We start from the raw sequence: 14,283 nt of genomic DNA, 5'->3' as shown, positions 1-14,283 counted from the left end.
TTTTTAAACGTTCTTTAACTCAATAGAATCTAGAAGTATTTTTACTGGTGTTAAAAAATATTCCTTGATACAACACAGATATCAGAAACCAAGTTTCCAGAAGAGCAATTAAAACGGAGTGGCCGTGATTAGTATAAAAGGGCTAAGGAAATAACTTTGCTTTTTAGACCTTAAGGTAGGATAAGGTTATTCAAAAATTATATTATTTTCAGTAGAAATCTATTCTAGGAGGGTGACACTTAGTGGGACACGTTCCCTGTCCCTCTGGCTATAGCTTCCTAAATATTCTAATAACTCAAGTAAACTGCCGGGACAAACAACGCAACTATGAATGTGTCTGGAGATTCTGCATCTGCCTTCCTTAATCAACTTCCTTTCCTGAATATGAATTGCAATAATGAGTCAATTAACGTCCTCAAATGCCAATGAGATGCAAAAGAGATTGGTAGTGGTGGTGGTGGCAATGCGTTTCGGGAGCTGTTCCAATGTCTGGATTTTAACGAGAATCACACACTGAGCTCACAACTGATTATTTATCTCATGCAAACGTGACTGGCTGGCACTTTCCCCCGCAGCCTTCCCCACGGCTCCCCCAAGAAGTAGGCAAGATAAATCTAACCTTATTATCAAGAAAGTCTCTTTGATTTGGAGCCATTACTCCTAAGGCTTAACTTCTAACCTCCTTACTCAGATGAAAAGACACATTTTTGGTAATTTTCCCTATCGATGTTCTGCATTGATACTGCACACATATTCTAAAATTATGATCCTTTTTGGTATACACTAACAAGTGGTTAGCAATCTATTTTCAAATCACAGCCTTTAACTGCTATTTCTTTAAGGTATATTTAAATAAATAGTTATTGTAATTTATTGTCTTCTCTCTGCCAAGTGCTTTAAATGTATTACTGTATATCAAAACACGTTTTTTTTTTGTTTTCTTTCATAGTCTTTTTATTGGAGATATAATTACGTATAACATCATATTATTTTTAGGTGTGCAACATAATCATTTGATATATGTACACATTGCAAAATAATTAACATAATTTTAGTTAGCATCCATTACCACAGATAGTGTCAAATCTTTTTTCAAATTAAATATTATTATGGGGCCGGCCCGGTGGCGCAGCGGTTAAGTTCGCACGTTCCACTTCTCGGCGGCCCGGGGTTCGCTGGTTCGGATCCCGGGTGCGGACATGGCACTGCTTGGCAGCCGTGCTGTGGTAGGCGTCCCACGTATAAACTAGAGGAAGATGGGCACGGATGTTAGCTCAGAGCCAGGCTTCCTCAGCAAAAAGAGGAGGACTGGCAGTAGTTAGCTGAGGGCTAATCTTCCTCCAAAAAAAAAAAAAAATTAAATATTATTATTATTATTATTATTCCCATTTTACAGACCATAGAACTGAGGCTCAGAGAGAAGTTTGTATAAATACTGAATAACAGCGGCAAACTTTGAGATCAGGCCCACCAGCTTTCATGCCCTTGTTTTTTGTACCGTGAAACAATGCTCACAGCTGTGTGAGATCTGATTTGCTACCTAATTGTTTACGTGGAATTTAAGGGAATATTTATTAAAACTCCAAATTTCAAAACAGCAATTCTCTATCTTTTAATCTTATTAAAAATCCTTCAGGTTTAATGAACAGTAAATGTTCCAGAGCAATTTACCTCTCAGACTTTTCAGTTTCCTCATTTTGAAAGCCTGGACAGCTGGCTGACCACTTGGCAAACACAAGACCCCCAAAGTAAAATGATAAGTCTGGCCGCATGGCCACTTTTCCCTGACAGATTGGAACCCCTCACTGGCCATATTTTAATGTAAAAACTGAAGTACTGAAATTTAGTCATATGCTTTCTTCCCAGGGAGTCGAGAAGTGTCTTTCTGAGGAGCACGTAGGCATCCACAATAAAATCTGCCATGCCAGAGTGACCAATTTAAAGCTTGTTCTTCTGAAAATTCATCTTTCCTAATTGTAGCACTAAATAGAGTGGATGGCAAGACATAGTTTCGTGAATTTCCATGAAAAGCAAGTTATTCCCAAGTTGTGTGGCATGAGATAAAGCTATACGAAGAGGCTTCGTTTGCAACAATTATTGATCCTATTTTAGCAATGCCTTGTGTGGACTTGTGACTTGAGATGTTTAGTTCCTGTTCATTGTTTATATCTAAGTTACAAAATTTCCTATATTTTGGAATGCGAATCTTTTTATCCTAATAACACTTTTTGCAAATGTTAACACTTTTCTCTTTAGCAGAAATGGTAGACTGATTCTCTCTCATTAAGATGCATCCTGTGAAAGAAAATAAACTGTATTTGAAACATAGTTAAAAGCTGTGTGTGTCATTCTCTATGCTGCCTTGACACGTTTGATTATGAAAAAGGGTAAAATACAGTGACCTTTCATTCATTAAATGTGTTCTCATTCAAATAAGGACTGACGTAATGTAAGCTGTGGCCCAGCCACATTTCTTCACCAAACATAGAGGGAGGGGTTAGAAATTGGCAGTGCTTGTTCACCGCTCTGCAGTGTAACAGCTTACAGGCTGAAGACGTCACTTTATTTTTTTAATATTCGAATTGTATGATGTTGATTCCTTCAAAAACAAAATACCCAATGGGACTTTAGTTTAAACGCTTTAAGAAGTAAATTTTACAGACAGAAGATTGGCTTACCACATTTTAACTTTGGAAAGCCCTGCAGAAGAATTCCAAAACAAAAACACATATGAGTAGTTTTTAAGGAAAAAAAAAATCATTATGCCTTTGGAATCCACATAAAACAATTTAGCCATGACCGGGTCTTGAAAACTGATGCACAGAAAAGTAAATCCACAAAGGATTTCCACAGCAAATTGTGGCCGCAGAGAAATCACACTTCTACTTGCTTCACTTGCTTTCAAGATTCTATTTTAAATTACAGAGCGCAAGCAAAGAGAACTGAACAAAGATCCTCTAGCATTTCAGTGATGTGGCCTGGAGGTGGGGACTAAATAGCTCTTTACACACATTACTGAATAATCTATACACTCGAATAATTAAAAGCAACAATCCCAGTTTACTCATAAAAAGTTCTTCCAGAGTCCCCGTCAGAGTAGTTACAGATGTTCTTCTGCTTCCAATCTAAATGAGCTTCAATAAATGTATTTTACAACCCTCCTTGGTACATTTAGATTCCTAATGAAAGTCAAAAAAACTCCCCGTTCCTTCAACCCCATTTAAGCAAATTGGAAAAGTTCTTTACCTTTTCCAGAAATAATCTAATAGTTTCATCTAAGAAAAAATTTTATAGAAAGTTTTATATCCAGCTTAGTTCCCTACAGCTCTTAAAAACTGGCTCTGTAGAACATGATGTTAAGAAGGTTCTTATTTTATGAGACCACATAAAAATTGGCACTGAGGGAACCTGAGGCGTGGGGTTGGTTGACTGGCATAATGGATTTCAAGTACTTTGTGATTTTAACCTAACACCTGTGGGAAACTCTCTTATCAAATTCTGAATTTCTAATGTCTGAATTTCTTTGGAATTCTGAATAAATTCAAGAGAGAATGCTCACTAAATTAAGAAAGAGGTTTACACAATCTCGATGAAATAGTGATCACTGGTTAAGCTTGAACCAAGTTGCAGCAGTTAATGACCACAACCAACTCCTCCATGTGCTCAAAAAAGTTCAATATGGGACCTTTGATAATGTATTCAGTAGAATCTCACATTCCGCAAACTGGCTTTTCCCCAAATTCTGCCATCTGATCTGTTTTCTGCGGATGCCTTTCATTCTCTCATAAGGCAGGTGGTCAGAACTGAGTAGACAAGTAGTCACCTCATAGTGAAAAAGACACTTACATCATGATAAATTGACCCGATGATCGCCAAGTGTTTTTCACTGCTCCTGGAGTACCATAGGCATTTTTTTAAATGTACAGTAGTTTGGCAATTAAAACAAGGATTTTTTACTAAAAAAATGTATGCCCATAGATTCTGACACTAAGAAAACGATCGAAGAAAAACAAATAACCAAGAATATAGCAAAGTTCCATTCTTTCCAGAATCTTCATTTTCCTCAGTAAGAAAAGAACCAATACATAATGTTTTTCAAAGGACTATAATACTTGAATTATCAAGCATTGAGGCGATTAAAGCAAGAAATATTGTGGCATCAGTGAGTTTGTAATTCATGAACTTTCTTTATTTATAAAAACAAAAACCTCTCTCATGAACTAGGAAGATGACACATCAATCATGGATGGTCAACTGAAATTACATTTTACTCAATGTTTTATGAGTAATAGGAAGAGTTGGCTATTGACTGAAATAAGCAGTGGAGCATTGGAATACATCTTTAAGACTAAATGAATAGACTATAAACTACTTCAAATATCAATTTAAGTGTACTGTTCTAAAACTTCCCAAGATAAATTTTTTCTTGATGACATCATAATTTTTCTGCCACATACAACGTGGCACATAAGGTCTCATTCACAAAATGTGTAATCATTTGGGATTATTGTCTAAAATTGTAAAAATATTTAAATTGCAGCAATGTAACTAAGATACAGCTATAACTGCTTGCCAATTAAGTGCCAGATAACAACTTTGGCTGTCCAACCTTTCATCACTGGTTCAGACTGCTTCATAACACAGCAGTGACGGAGACAAGGCTTAACAGGAGCAAAGACCTCCTGAAAAGTCTTCACCTTTTCGACTCATCCTTTCACTTCATAAGGAGACAAATAGATAATTACATATTTAAACCTGAGTGTCTCAAAAAAAGCATATTTTCTGTTTGTCTCATCTTATATCCTGTTCCAATTGCTTTGGGCTTCTTGCTGTGGTTTGGACACACCAAGCACACTACCGTCTCAGAGAGGACTTTCCTGCCCACATATTATAAAATATTGACTACTCCTCTTCCAAAATTCATCACTCTCTAGTCCTCTACCCAGCTTTATTTTGTCTTGGCCATTAGTACCATGCTGTATGTTATACTTTTCTTGATTTATTGTTTCTCCCACTAAAATTTAGGTTCCACAAGAACAATAACTTGGCCTATTTTGTTCATTAGTGTAAGCCTGCACCTATAACCATGCTTGGCATATGGTTGGTGCTTAATAAACATTTGTTAAATGAGTGAATAAAGTCAACATCAGATACTTGGAGAAGTTATTACGCTTCTCCTGTATGAATCTCATGATACAGGGACTGCTATGTATTCTTAATTTTTAAAATGATATGTATATTTATTTGAATATTTTAATTTATAATTCCAATGGTTTACTTTGAGGACTTATTTTTTATTTGTAAGGTGAGCTGCTCTGTGTATGGCTGAATAGAGAGATTTGTTCTTCTGAAAAATAACCTCATAATTCTCATATGATTATTCATATGACCTTGAATGGTTAGGATATAATCCCATTATCAATGCTCCATCTGTTATCTTTGGGTAATTGGACTCCATTATAAAAAAAAATCAAAGGATTCCACATTTTTATCATTTTCACTTTCTAGATATAAGTCCTAAACCTGCGGAAAGCTACAAAAAATAGCCATAAAGACGGAGGCTTGCCAAAATTTTCAGAATTGCCTCATACCTGTTAGATGCAATTTGTATTCTTCAATGTGAAGCAATTAGATAGTTTCTAAAGACGTTTAATTTGTAGGGGTTTGGGAAGAGGGGCCATGTTTCTAATTAAATGCTGCAAGAACCTGTCTTAGTTTTTTGCCGATTGTGTGATCGTGGTATGCCTTCCTAGGGTTGCTGCTCCTTGCTTCCTCTTTTTTGCTTCACATTCACACAAGCTCGTGGGAAAATACTTGACATTATTGCCTCTATGTTTTAAATAATTCAAGCTGTGTACTCGTCAGCAATACTAAATTCTTTAGTCGCATGCTAAATATCAGATTATGTATTTAGTGTAGAGCTTGACATGCAGTGTAGCACACACTTGTGTTTGAACATTGCAACTGTGAGTTACCAGCCGTATGACTTTGAGTAAATTCTATAATTTGTCTGTAGAATGGATATAAAAGCTATCTCACAAGTTGATTGTGAGAATTTAATGAGACAATATTTTTAAAATTCAGCATGATATGCAAATTACACATAAGTAATCTTTGAAGATATGTTAATTTCTTTTACTTTCCTTTGAAGAAGAATTACTTGGAGAACCTTCAAAAATCCGGTTTTTTTAAATAATAACAGTATTAAGATTAACATTTTTGATTATTAATTATAATATTAGTTAATATTTACTGGATATTTATTTTGTGCAAAGTACTATGCTAAGTAAAACTTATACTTTATCTCCTTTTCACCTCACAATAACAGCACGATGTACGTATTATTTTATTTCCCTCATTTTAAAGTTAAGAAAACTAAAACTTGTAAAGGTCAAATAGCTTATCCAAGGTCACACAGGTCCAAAATAACAAAGCACGGATCTGAGTCTAGGTCTTTCTGATGTTAAATCATATCCCTTTAACCGCCATGCTACGCTGCCTATTTTATGAGTGTGTTTGACAGTATAGTGTTTGAGAGCACAAAGATATATGAAGATTGTATATACATATACTATATTTATGTATTGCATTACATGTACTATATATATTTAATTCCATTCAATTAAAAAGAGTATCAGTTAGTTAGTATATAGCAGTATTTGTTAGATGCATATATGCAACTATGAATATAACATAACCTTTGACATCAGAGAGCTCTTTATATATAGGTGTGTGTGTTTACGTGCATTAATATATTCTTCATGTACCTATAAATATCGGATTGAATCATTGAACTGAGTTTTAAAAATGTTTTAACAAACATATTAATCATACAAAATTAGCTAATGGAAAATTATTCCTAGAAGTCAAACCGGATGTCATCAAAAAAATGTTATTCTTTATGAATAAGGTTTAAAATTAATTAATGGAAAATTATTCTTAGGAGTCAAATTGGATGCCATCAAAAAAACTAATTCTTTATGAAACAGAAGTCAGTATGTAATAAGCACATCAAATAGAAAACTTTGTGTAGATATTAGGGGCAAAATGATATTTATGACTATAACCATCTCCATATGTAGGCACCGATTCCTAGAATATTAGAGTTAAAACAGAGGTCCGCAATCTATGCTGCTTTGTTGTACTTGGACATGGTAGGTCTTTGATAAATAAATGAAATATCTATTTCGATCTTTCAATTAATAGATAAAGAAAAGGAGCAATGGAGTCATGAAGGAACTTGGCCACACTCACATATTAAATTACAACCAGAATGTAGTATCTTGATTTCCTATCCTGTGGTTTTCCCAGTGTATGTGCATTGTTTCCATGGATATAGAGAAGGAAATTAATATCTGGCTAAATTCATAGACTTTTTCAAATACTAGAGTTACTCATTGTCTAAGTAGTGCTAAACAAAAACATCTTATCTGTGCTCTGGTGACCTGAAGTTTTCAGGGATAAGGCTGAGAATGCTCAGAGCTCCAGGACCTTCACATTTTCACATTTACACACTGGGGTTCCATGAAAGACTATATTTGAATAAGAAATTCAGTTACTACTAATGTAAGTAAGTAAATAAGTAAATAACCATCTTATGTCACCAATGTTTTAATTAATTCCCCATGTAGATTGTGCATATCTTACTGGGCTAAGGAATGAGAAGGTCAGTTTTAATAATGCAGCCCACTAGGACTTGTGACAGTGACGTATATAAACATTTATTATTAAATGACAATCATTAAAACCTGTGTGTATATAATCTGCAAAGGTTGAAATTTTTATTCAATCCCCCTTCCACGAGTTTAAAGTTACTCACTTGAGAAAGGGGGGGACACATGAGAACCTGCTTCTTCTGTAAGTCCATATTCAAAAATCGCCACTTCTGGGACCTCCATTTTATCAGAATAGGCCATTAGTGAAAGGAACGTTTAAACTCAATCTGATTAACTCAAATTTTGCTTTTGTAAGAGAAATAAATTGCAGCAGAGGAAAGGAAAATGCTGGCTTGGAATAAATTACTCCATCCCTGTATTCTTTTGGGCAATTAAATGTCACAGCATTATCATTTTGCGGTTTTTAATTTAAAAAAAAACCCTTAGAACTGCCTGGGATTGGTCACTCTGAAGTTTGGCAACTTACTGTTTATGTTGGACGTCTCACACTTTCCTCCTCTGGCCTATTCAAGACCCTCCCTTCAGGTCATCACTATTACCCCCACCTCGAACGTCCATGGCAGACGTTACTAATTTATCACAGCATTCTTTGCTGTTGAACCTAGAAAAGATATCAGAATTCTTATTAACATTCCACTCCAGGTACCCAATACCCATTGATCAGCATCTTCATGTGTGATGAAAGCTATTTGCCCTTGCTGGTACAGTAGAAAAAACTGAGGGTATTGAATTAGAGGGCTCAGTTCTAGTAACCACTCTAATTACTGCATAATTCTGGACAAGACATTTAACCTCCCAGTATCTCAGTTTCATTGCTTATATAACAGAGACAATGATTACTTTTACAATAATTATTTTTTCTAAGCTATAGGATGGCTGTAAGGATAAATGGGGTTGTGTATGTGAACATCTTTGGAGAAAAATAAAAACCCCAAGAAAACCTATACTAATGTAAGCTATTGTAATTACCTAAGTATGGAAAATTCCCTACCAATATTCGAGTCCGTGGTTCTTCCCTTTTTGCTTCTTTTTCCTATAAGGTCTCCTTTTCCTTATCTACAAAATGCCAGTATTAGTACTTACATAGTTATTATGAGGATTAAGTGAAAACTATATGCAAAAGGCCCTAACATAGCTTTCGGCAGAATTTGGACTGGATCAAATGTCATTATCCTCCTCACTAGCCAGCTCTCTGGGCAGTGCTAGCAAAGTTATGGTTGAGTTTGCTCTGATCCTTCAGCATAAATGAGCATGTTCAGGCCACATCAACACAAAAACCAGAAAGATCTAATGTACTGCATGATCACTATAGTTAACAATATTGTGTTATATGCCTGAAAAGTTGGTAAGAGAATAGATCTTAAATGTTCTCACCACAAAAAAAGAAATAGCAATTATGTGAGGTGATGGAGGTGTTAATTAACCCTACTGTGGTAATCATTTCAAAATAAATAAGTGTATCAAGTCATCATGTTGTACATCTTAAACTTATACCATGTTATATGTCAATTATATCTCAATAAACCTGGAAAAAATATAAAAACCAGGAAATAAACCTGGTAAATGTTTGGGGTTCTCCTGATGGTGGTATGTGGGACTGGTTGTACTAGTTTGATGATTCATTCCAGAAAAGGTGGATGAAGTGAGAAAGAGGATGCACGTATGCTGAGAAACGGAAGGTGAGAAGAGGTCAGTGATAATCCGGAGGGCTACAACTCTATGACATGAAAACATAATGATGATATTGCCATCACCATAGCGAGCAGATATTGCAGGCTTACTCACTGGCAGGCACTACAGTAATTGTTACACAGCGTCTTCTTTACTCCCGTTAACTATCCTAGGAAGGCCTGTTTTATAGACATGAAAACTGAGACCTGGAGAAGTTAAATAATTTGCCCAACATCTAAACTTGGAAGTGATGGAACTGGGATTGAATTTACACATGATTACCTCTTATACATGTAATTAATATCAAAACCACACTGTGGTTCATTAATCCAATAGATTTTGAATGAGAAGAAAAGGGAGGAGTAGAGTTGCCAGATAAAATACAGAATGTCTAGTTAAACTTGAATTTTAGTTAAAAACTAAATAATATTTTTTAATAAATATGTGCCCAAAATGTTTTTTTTTATTTGATACACGTATATATTGAGAATTCCTTTACCACAATAATGTTGGTTAGCACATCCTTTACTTCACCATTTTGTTATTGTCGTTATGGGGAGAACAGTAAAGTTCTACTGTCATAGCAATTTTCAAGCATACAATACAGTATTGTTAACAACAGTCCCCATGCTGTACATTAGAGCCCTGGAACTTATTGATCTTATAGCTGAAGGTTTGTACCCTTTGACCAACGTCTCCCCATTTCCCTAACCTCTCAGTCCCTGGCAACCACCACTCTACTGTTTCTTTGAGTTCAATGTTTCTAGATTCCATATATAGGTGACATCATATAGTATTTGCCTTTCTTTGTCTGATTTATTTCGTATAGCAAAATGCCCTCAAGGTCCATCCATGTTGTTGCAAATGGCAAATTTCCTTCTTTTTTATGACCGAATAATATTGTATTATATATACAATTCCAATATGTATTCCATTATATATATATATATATATATATATATATATATATACACCTTACATTTTCTTTATCCATTCGTCTGTCAACAGATACTTAGGTTATTTCTATGTCTTGGCTATTGTAAATAATGCTGCAATGATCATGGGGTTGCAGATTCTTAGAGGTAGTGATTAAATCTCCTTTAGATATTTACCCAGAAGTGGGATTGCTAGATCATATGGTAGTTCTAGTTCTTTTTTACTTTCTCCATACCGTTTTGCATAGTGTCCACACCAGTTTATATTCCCAACAAAGTACACCAGGCTTCTCATTTCTTCACATCCTCCCCACCGTTTTCTCTCTCTTGTCTTTTAGTTAATAGCCATTTTAACAAGTTGAGGTGATTCATTGTAGTTTTGGTTTGTATTTCCCTGATGATTAGTGATGTTCAGCCCTTTCTCATATACTTGTTGGCCATTTGTATGTCTTCTTTGGAAAAATGTCTATTCAGGTGCTTTGCCCATTTTTTAATCAAATTTTACTTTCTTTTTCCTTTGAGTTGTATGAGTTCCTTATATATTTTGGATATTAACCCTTGATCAGGTATATGATTTGCAAATATTTCCTCCCATCCTATAGGTTGCTTTTTCATTTGGTTGATGGTTTCCTCTTCTGTGCAGAAGATTTTTAAGTTGAAATAGTCCCACTTGTTGATTTTGCTTTGTTTGTACTACTGGTGCCGTATCCAAAAAATCATTGCCAGGATGGATGTTAAGGAGTTTTTCACCTGTGTTTACTTCTAGGAGTTTACAGTTTCAGGTCTTAGGTTTAAGTTCTTAATCCTGTTTGAATAAAATTTTGTGAGTGATGTAAGATAGGAGTCCAATTTCATTCTTTTGAATGTGGCTGTCCAGTTTTCCCAACACCATTTATTGAAGAGACTATCCTTCTTCCATTGAGCGTTCTTGACTCCCTTGTTAAGTATTAGTTGACCATATATTTGTGGGTTTATTTCTGAATTCTTGATTCTGTTCCGTTGTTCTGTGTGTCTGTTTTTATGCTGGTACCATTCTGTTTTCAGTACTATAGCTTTGTAATATAGCCTGAAATCAGGAAGTGTGATGTCTCCAGCTTTGTTCTTTCTCAAGATTGCTTTGGCTGCTTGGGATCTTTTGTGGTTTCATACAAATTTTAGGATTGTATTTCTATTTCTGTGAAAAATTCCGTTGGAATTTTGAAAGGGCTTGTATCGAATCTATAGATGGCTGCGAGTAGTATGGACATTTTAACAGTATTAGCTCTTCCAATCCATGAACATGGAGGTTTTTTTCCCATGTATTTGTGTCTGCTTCAATTTCTTTCACCGATATCTTATAATTTTTGGTGTATAGATCTTTCACTTCCTTAGTTAAACTTATTCCTAAGTATTTTATTGCTTTTAATGCTATTGGGAGTATTTTCACTAAGTCTCGGAAATTTTCTTAAGAGGAAACAGCAAAGAAGACGTAAACAAGGAAAGTTTTACTTGGTAAAATATGTACATAAAGGACATTTTCTAGAACACATTAAGAGGGGCAAAATTCTTAATCAGTCTAGTTGATCTCTTCATTTCAAAGGAAAAGAATATTTGTAGAAGAAACAGAATTTTTCCTATATAAGTGATTTTTTATCAATTTAAAAAAAAATCTTTGGGTTATGAAGTGTCTGAGAATCTAATAGAAGCTATGGATTATCTCTCCAGAAAAATCTTATGCTCATACTCCTCTCCCAACACCAGTAGAGACCTTACTGAAAACTCATGCTTTAAACCATTCAAAAGGAGACAGCGTGGCCTATTGAACAACGTGCCTTGAAGTTAGAAAGACAGGTCTCACATAGTGGTGGGCTAATGATTGTTTAACAACTGACTGGAGTGGGAGAGCCCTGATTTACAGCATTTGCCAATTTCCCTGGTGTAAATGCTCTCACTGTGACTGATCTCAAGCTACTTGCATAGCATCACTGAACACGGAGTTGGGAGAAACGCACAGTAGCACACCACTATATAGTATTCCTTACATATATATACACAAACTATAGATATGAAAAACCGCAAGAACATAGATAGTAGTGAAATGAAATAAAATAATTAGCATGTGATGAGTTTTGAGTATTTATTAACTTTCTTTTTAATATAATTCATGCAAGTGTATATAATTTAATTTTTAATAATGGCTTTGTTTAACAATAGCTTGCAAATTTCCTGAAAATGTAACAAGTAGCTCTTGCTGGTTCAGCACACCACTGGCTTGGCTCCTGATGGAATCTGTAAATAAGTCTCATGGTTGTCATAAAAACTGAAGAGAGACAATGTATGTGAATTACTTAGAGGTTTCTGAATAGAGCAAGTAATTATAAATGGTAACTACTATTGTTATTAATATTAATGAGAAATTTTACTCACAAGAGCTATGCTTCTTATTTCAGTCAGTGACATGAGAGAATTAACATTTTTGTGTAATTTTTCTATGTTACCATTCAATAAATAGGGAATAGTGAGGCAGGGGTTCACTTTGTTCCTTCCAGGGGCGTTCTGATAGTAAATCCAATTTTAAAGGTAGACTCACTCACTCATTATATGATAAATGAGTCCAACAATACCACACTATAAATAGAATTTGGAAATTTCAATACAATATACTCCATTGTTGTTGTTAGTGCCATCAAGTCAATTCCTACTCCTAGCTACCCTGCATACAACGGAGCAGAACCCTGCCCAGTCTTTTCGCACCATCCTCTCACCTTCCGGTGCTCTATATGAGAATGCTCTGCTTCTATTCACAGGGTTTTTCATAGCCAGTTGGAGGTGCATGGCCAGGTCCTTTTTTCTGCTCTGTTTTAGTCTGGAAGCTCCACTGAAACCTGTCCACCATGGTTGACTCTGCTGGTATTTGAAATACTGGTGCATAGTTTTCAGCATCACAGCAATACGCAGCTGCCACAGCATGACAAATGACGGATGAGTGGTGTGGTTCTCTGACCGGAAACGAACCTGGGCTACAGCCACGAGAGCTTGGAATCTTAATCACCAGACCACCAGGGCTGGCTCTATACTTCATAAGTGGTATTACGTTATGTTAAACTTCCCATGGAATAGTATATGATTTTCTTCAAAGTATACCAAGGGATCACTTGGGCACTGAAGTTAATTTACTTGTTTTCTTTTATCTGCACTAGCTGCCAATGCTAGGTGCTTAGAGAATAACTAGATCTCATTTTATGTTTTATACTCTCATTGGAACAATAGTCCTTGCTGTTTTTTTTTTTAAATTCATTAAATAATATATTTTCTTGTCTTGTTCTGGTTTCCTTTTCTCTTCCTGAATGTGATATGGATATTAAAAGCAGTATTGCTGCTGTTTCTAAGGTGCCTAACCATTCAGACACAGAGAAGGAGCAGCAACTTCAGTGAATGTATTTTTTTTTTAATTTTATAAATTGTTCCTTTGTTTCTATAATATGTCGATAGACTCCAGACACTGTGTGCTTCTCTTTATCAGTTTCCTCCACAGGATGAAACTGCCAGGACCCCTTCTATAAGGTCATCATTTATAGAATAACCACAAATGTGATCAAATCAAATCAGTCCAATGGAGCAATAGCCAGTGTGACCTCAACAGACTTTGGCTTTTGGAGCCAGATAGCTTTAGTGACAGACATAACCCTGGTGGGTCGGCAGCATCCTTCACTGCTCACTCTACCATCTGCTACTGTGGAAACTTCATCATTAAAGACAGAGTTGTTGCTGGACAAATTTGCAATTGGTTTTGAGAGCATTGTTATTGTGCAGAATGTTACCATCTGTAAGTAGGCAAATCTGAATTACAATGCATGTCTACCGAACTTTCTCTATGTATATCTTAATAGAAAATGTGCATGCATTAATCCCAAAACTGGGAACATTTTCTTTTGCATTATGGAATTATAGCCTTGCAAAGGGCCTCCAGAGCTTAACTTCCTACTTTTAAATATATCTGCATTTAAGCCATCACAGATCAA

The 14,283-nt window shown here is 35.4% G+C and overlaps 1 protein-coding gene across 6 annotated transcripts in view; it reads right to left on the bottom strand.

The window, feature by feature from the left end:
- Window positions 1-944: 944 nt before the first annotated feature.
- The window catches only part of LOC139044846 (uncharacterized), a 140,729-nt gene continuing 127,390 nt past the window's right edge, over window positions 945-14,283 (bottom strand). For 4 of the 6 annotated variants that reach the window (XM_070505568.1, XM_070505569.1, XM_070505567.1 and 1 more), the window contains exon 5: window positions 1,028-1,246. In XM_070505568.1, the coding sequence (XP_070361669.1) occupies window positions 1,098-1,246 (149 nt within the window). In that variant the 3' untranslated portion in view covers window positions 1,028-1,097. Of the gene's footprint in view, window positions 1,335-14,283 lie in introns of all 6 variants that reach the window. The other 2 variants (XM_070505570.1, XM_070505564.1) reach the window with 2 other exon arrangements.

This window comes from Equus asinus, chromosome 3, assembly GCF_041296235.1.
Source record: "Equus asinus isolate D_3611 breed Donkey chromosome 3, EquAss-T2T_v2, whole genome shotgun sequence".
Classification (NCBI taxonomy): domain Eukaryota; kingdom Metazoa; phylum Chordata; class Mammalia; order Perissodactyla; family Equidae; genus Equus; species Equus asinus.
Note: the sequence above shows the minus strand (reverse complement) of the source record. Positions and strands in the feature narration are given on the sequence as shown.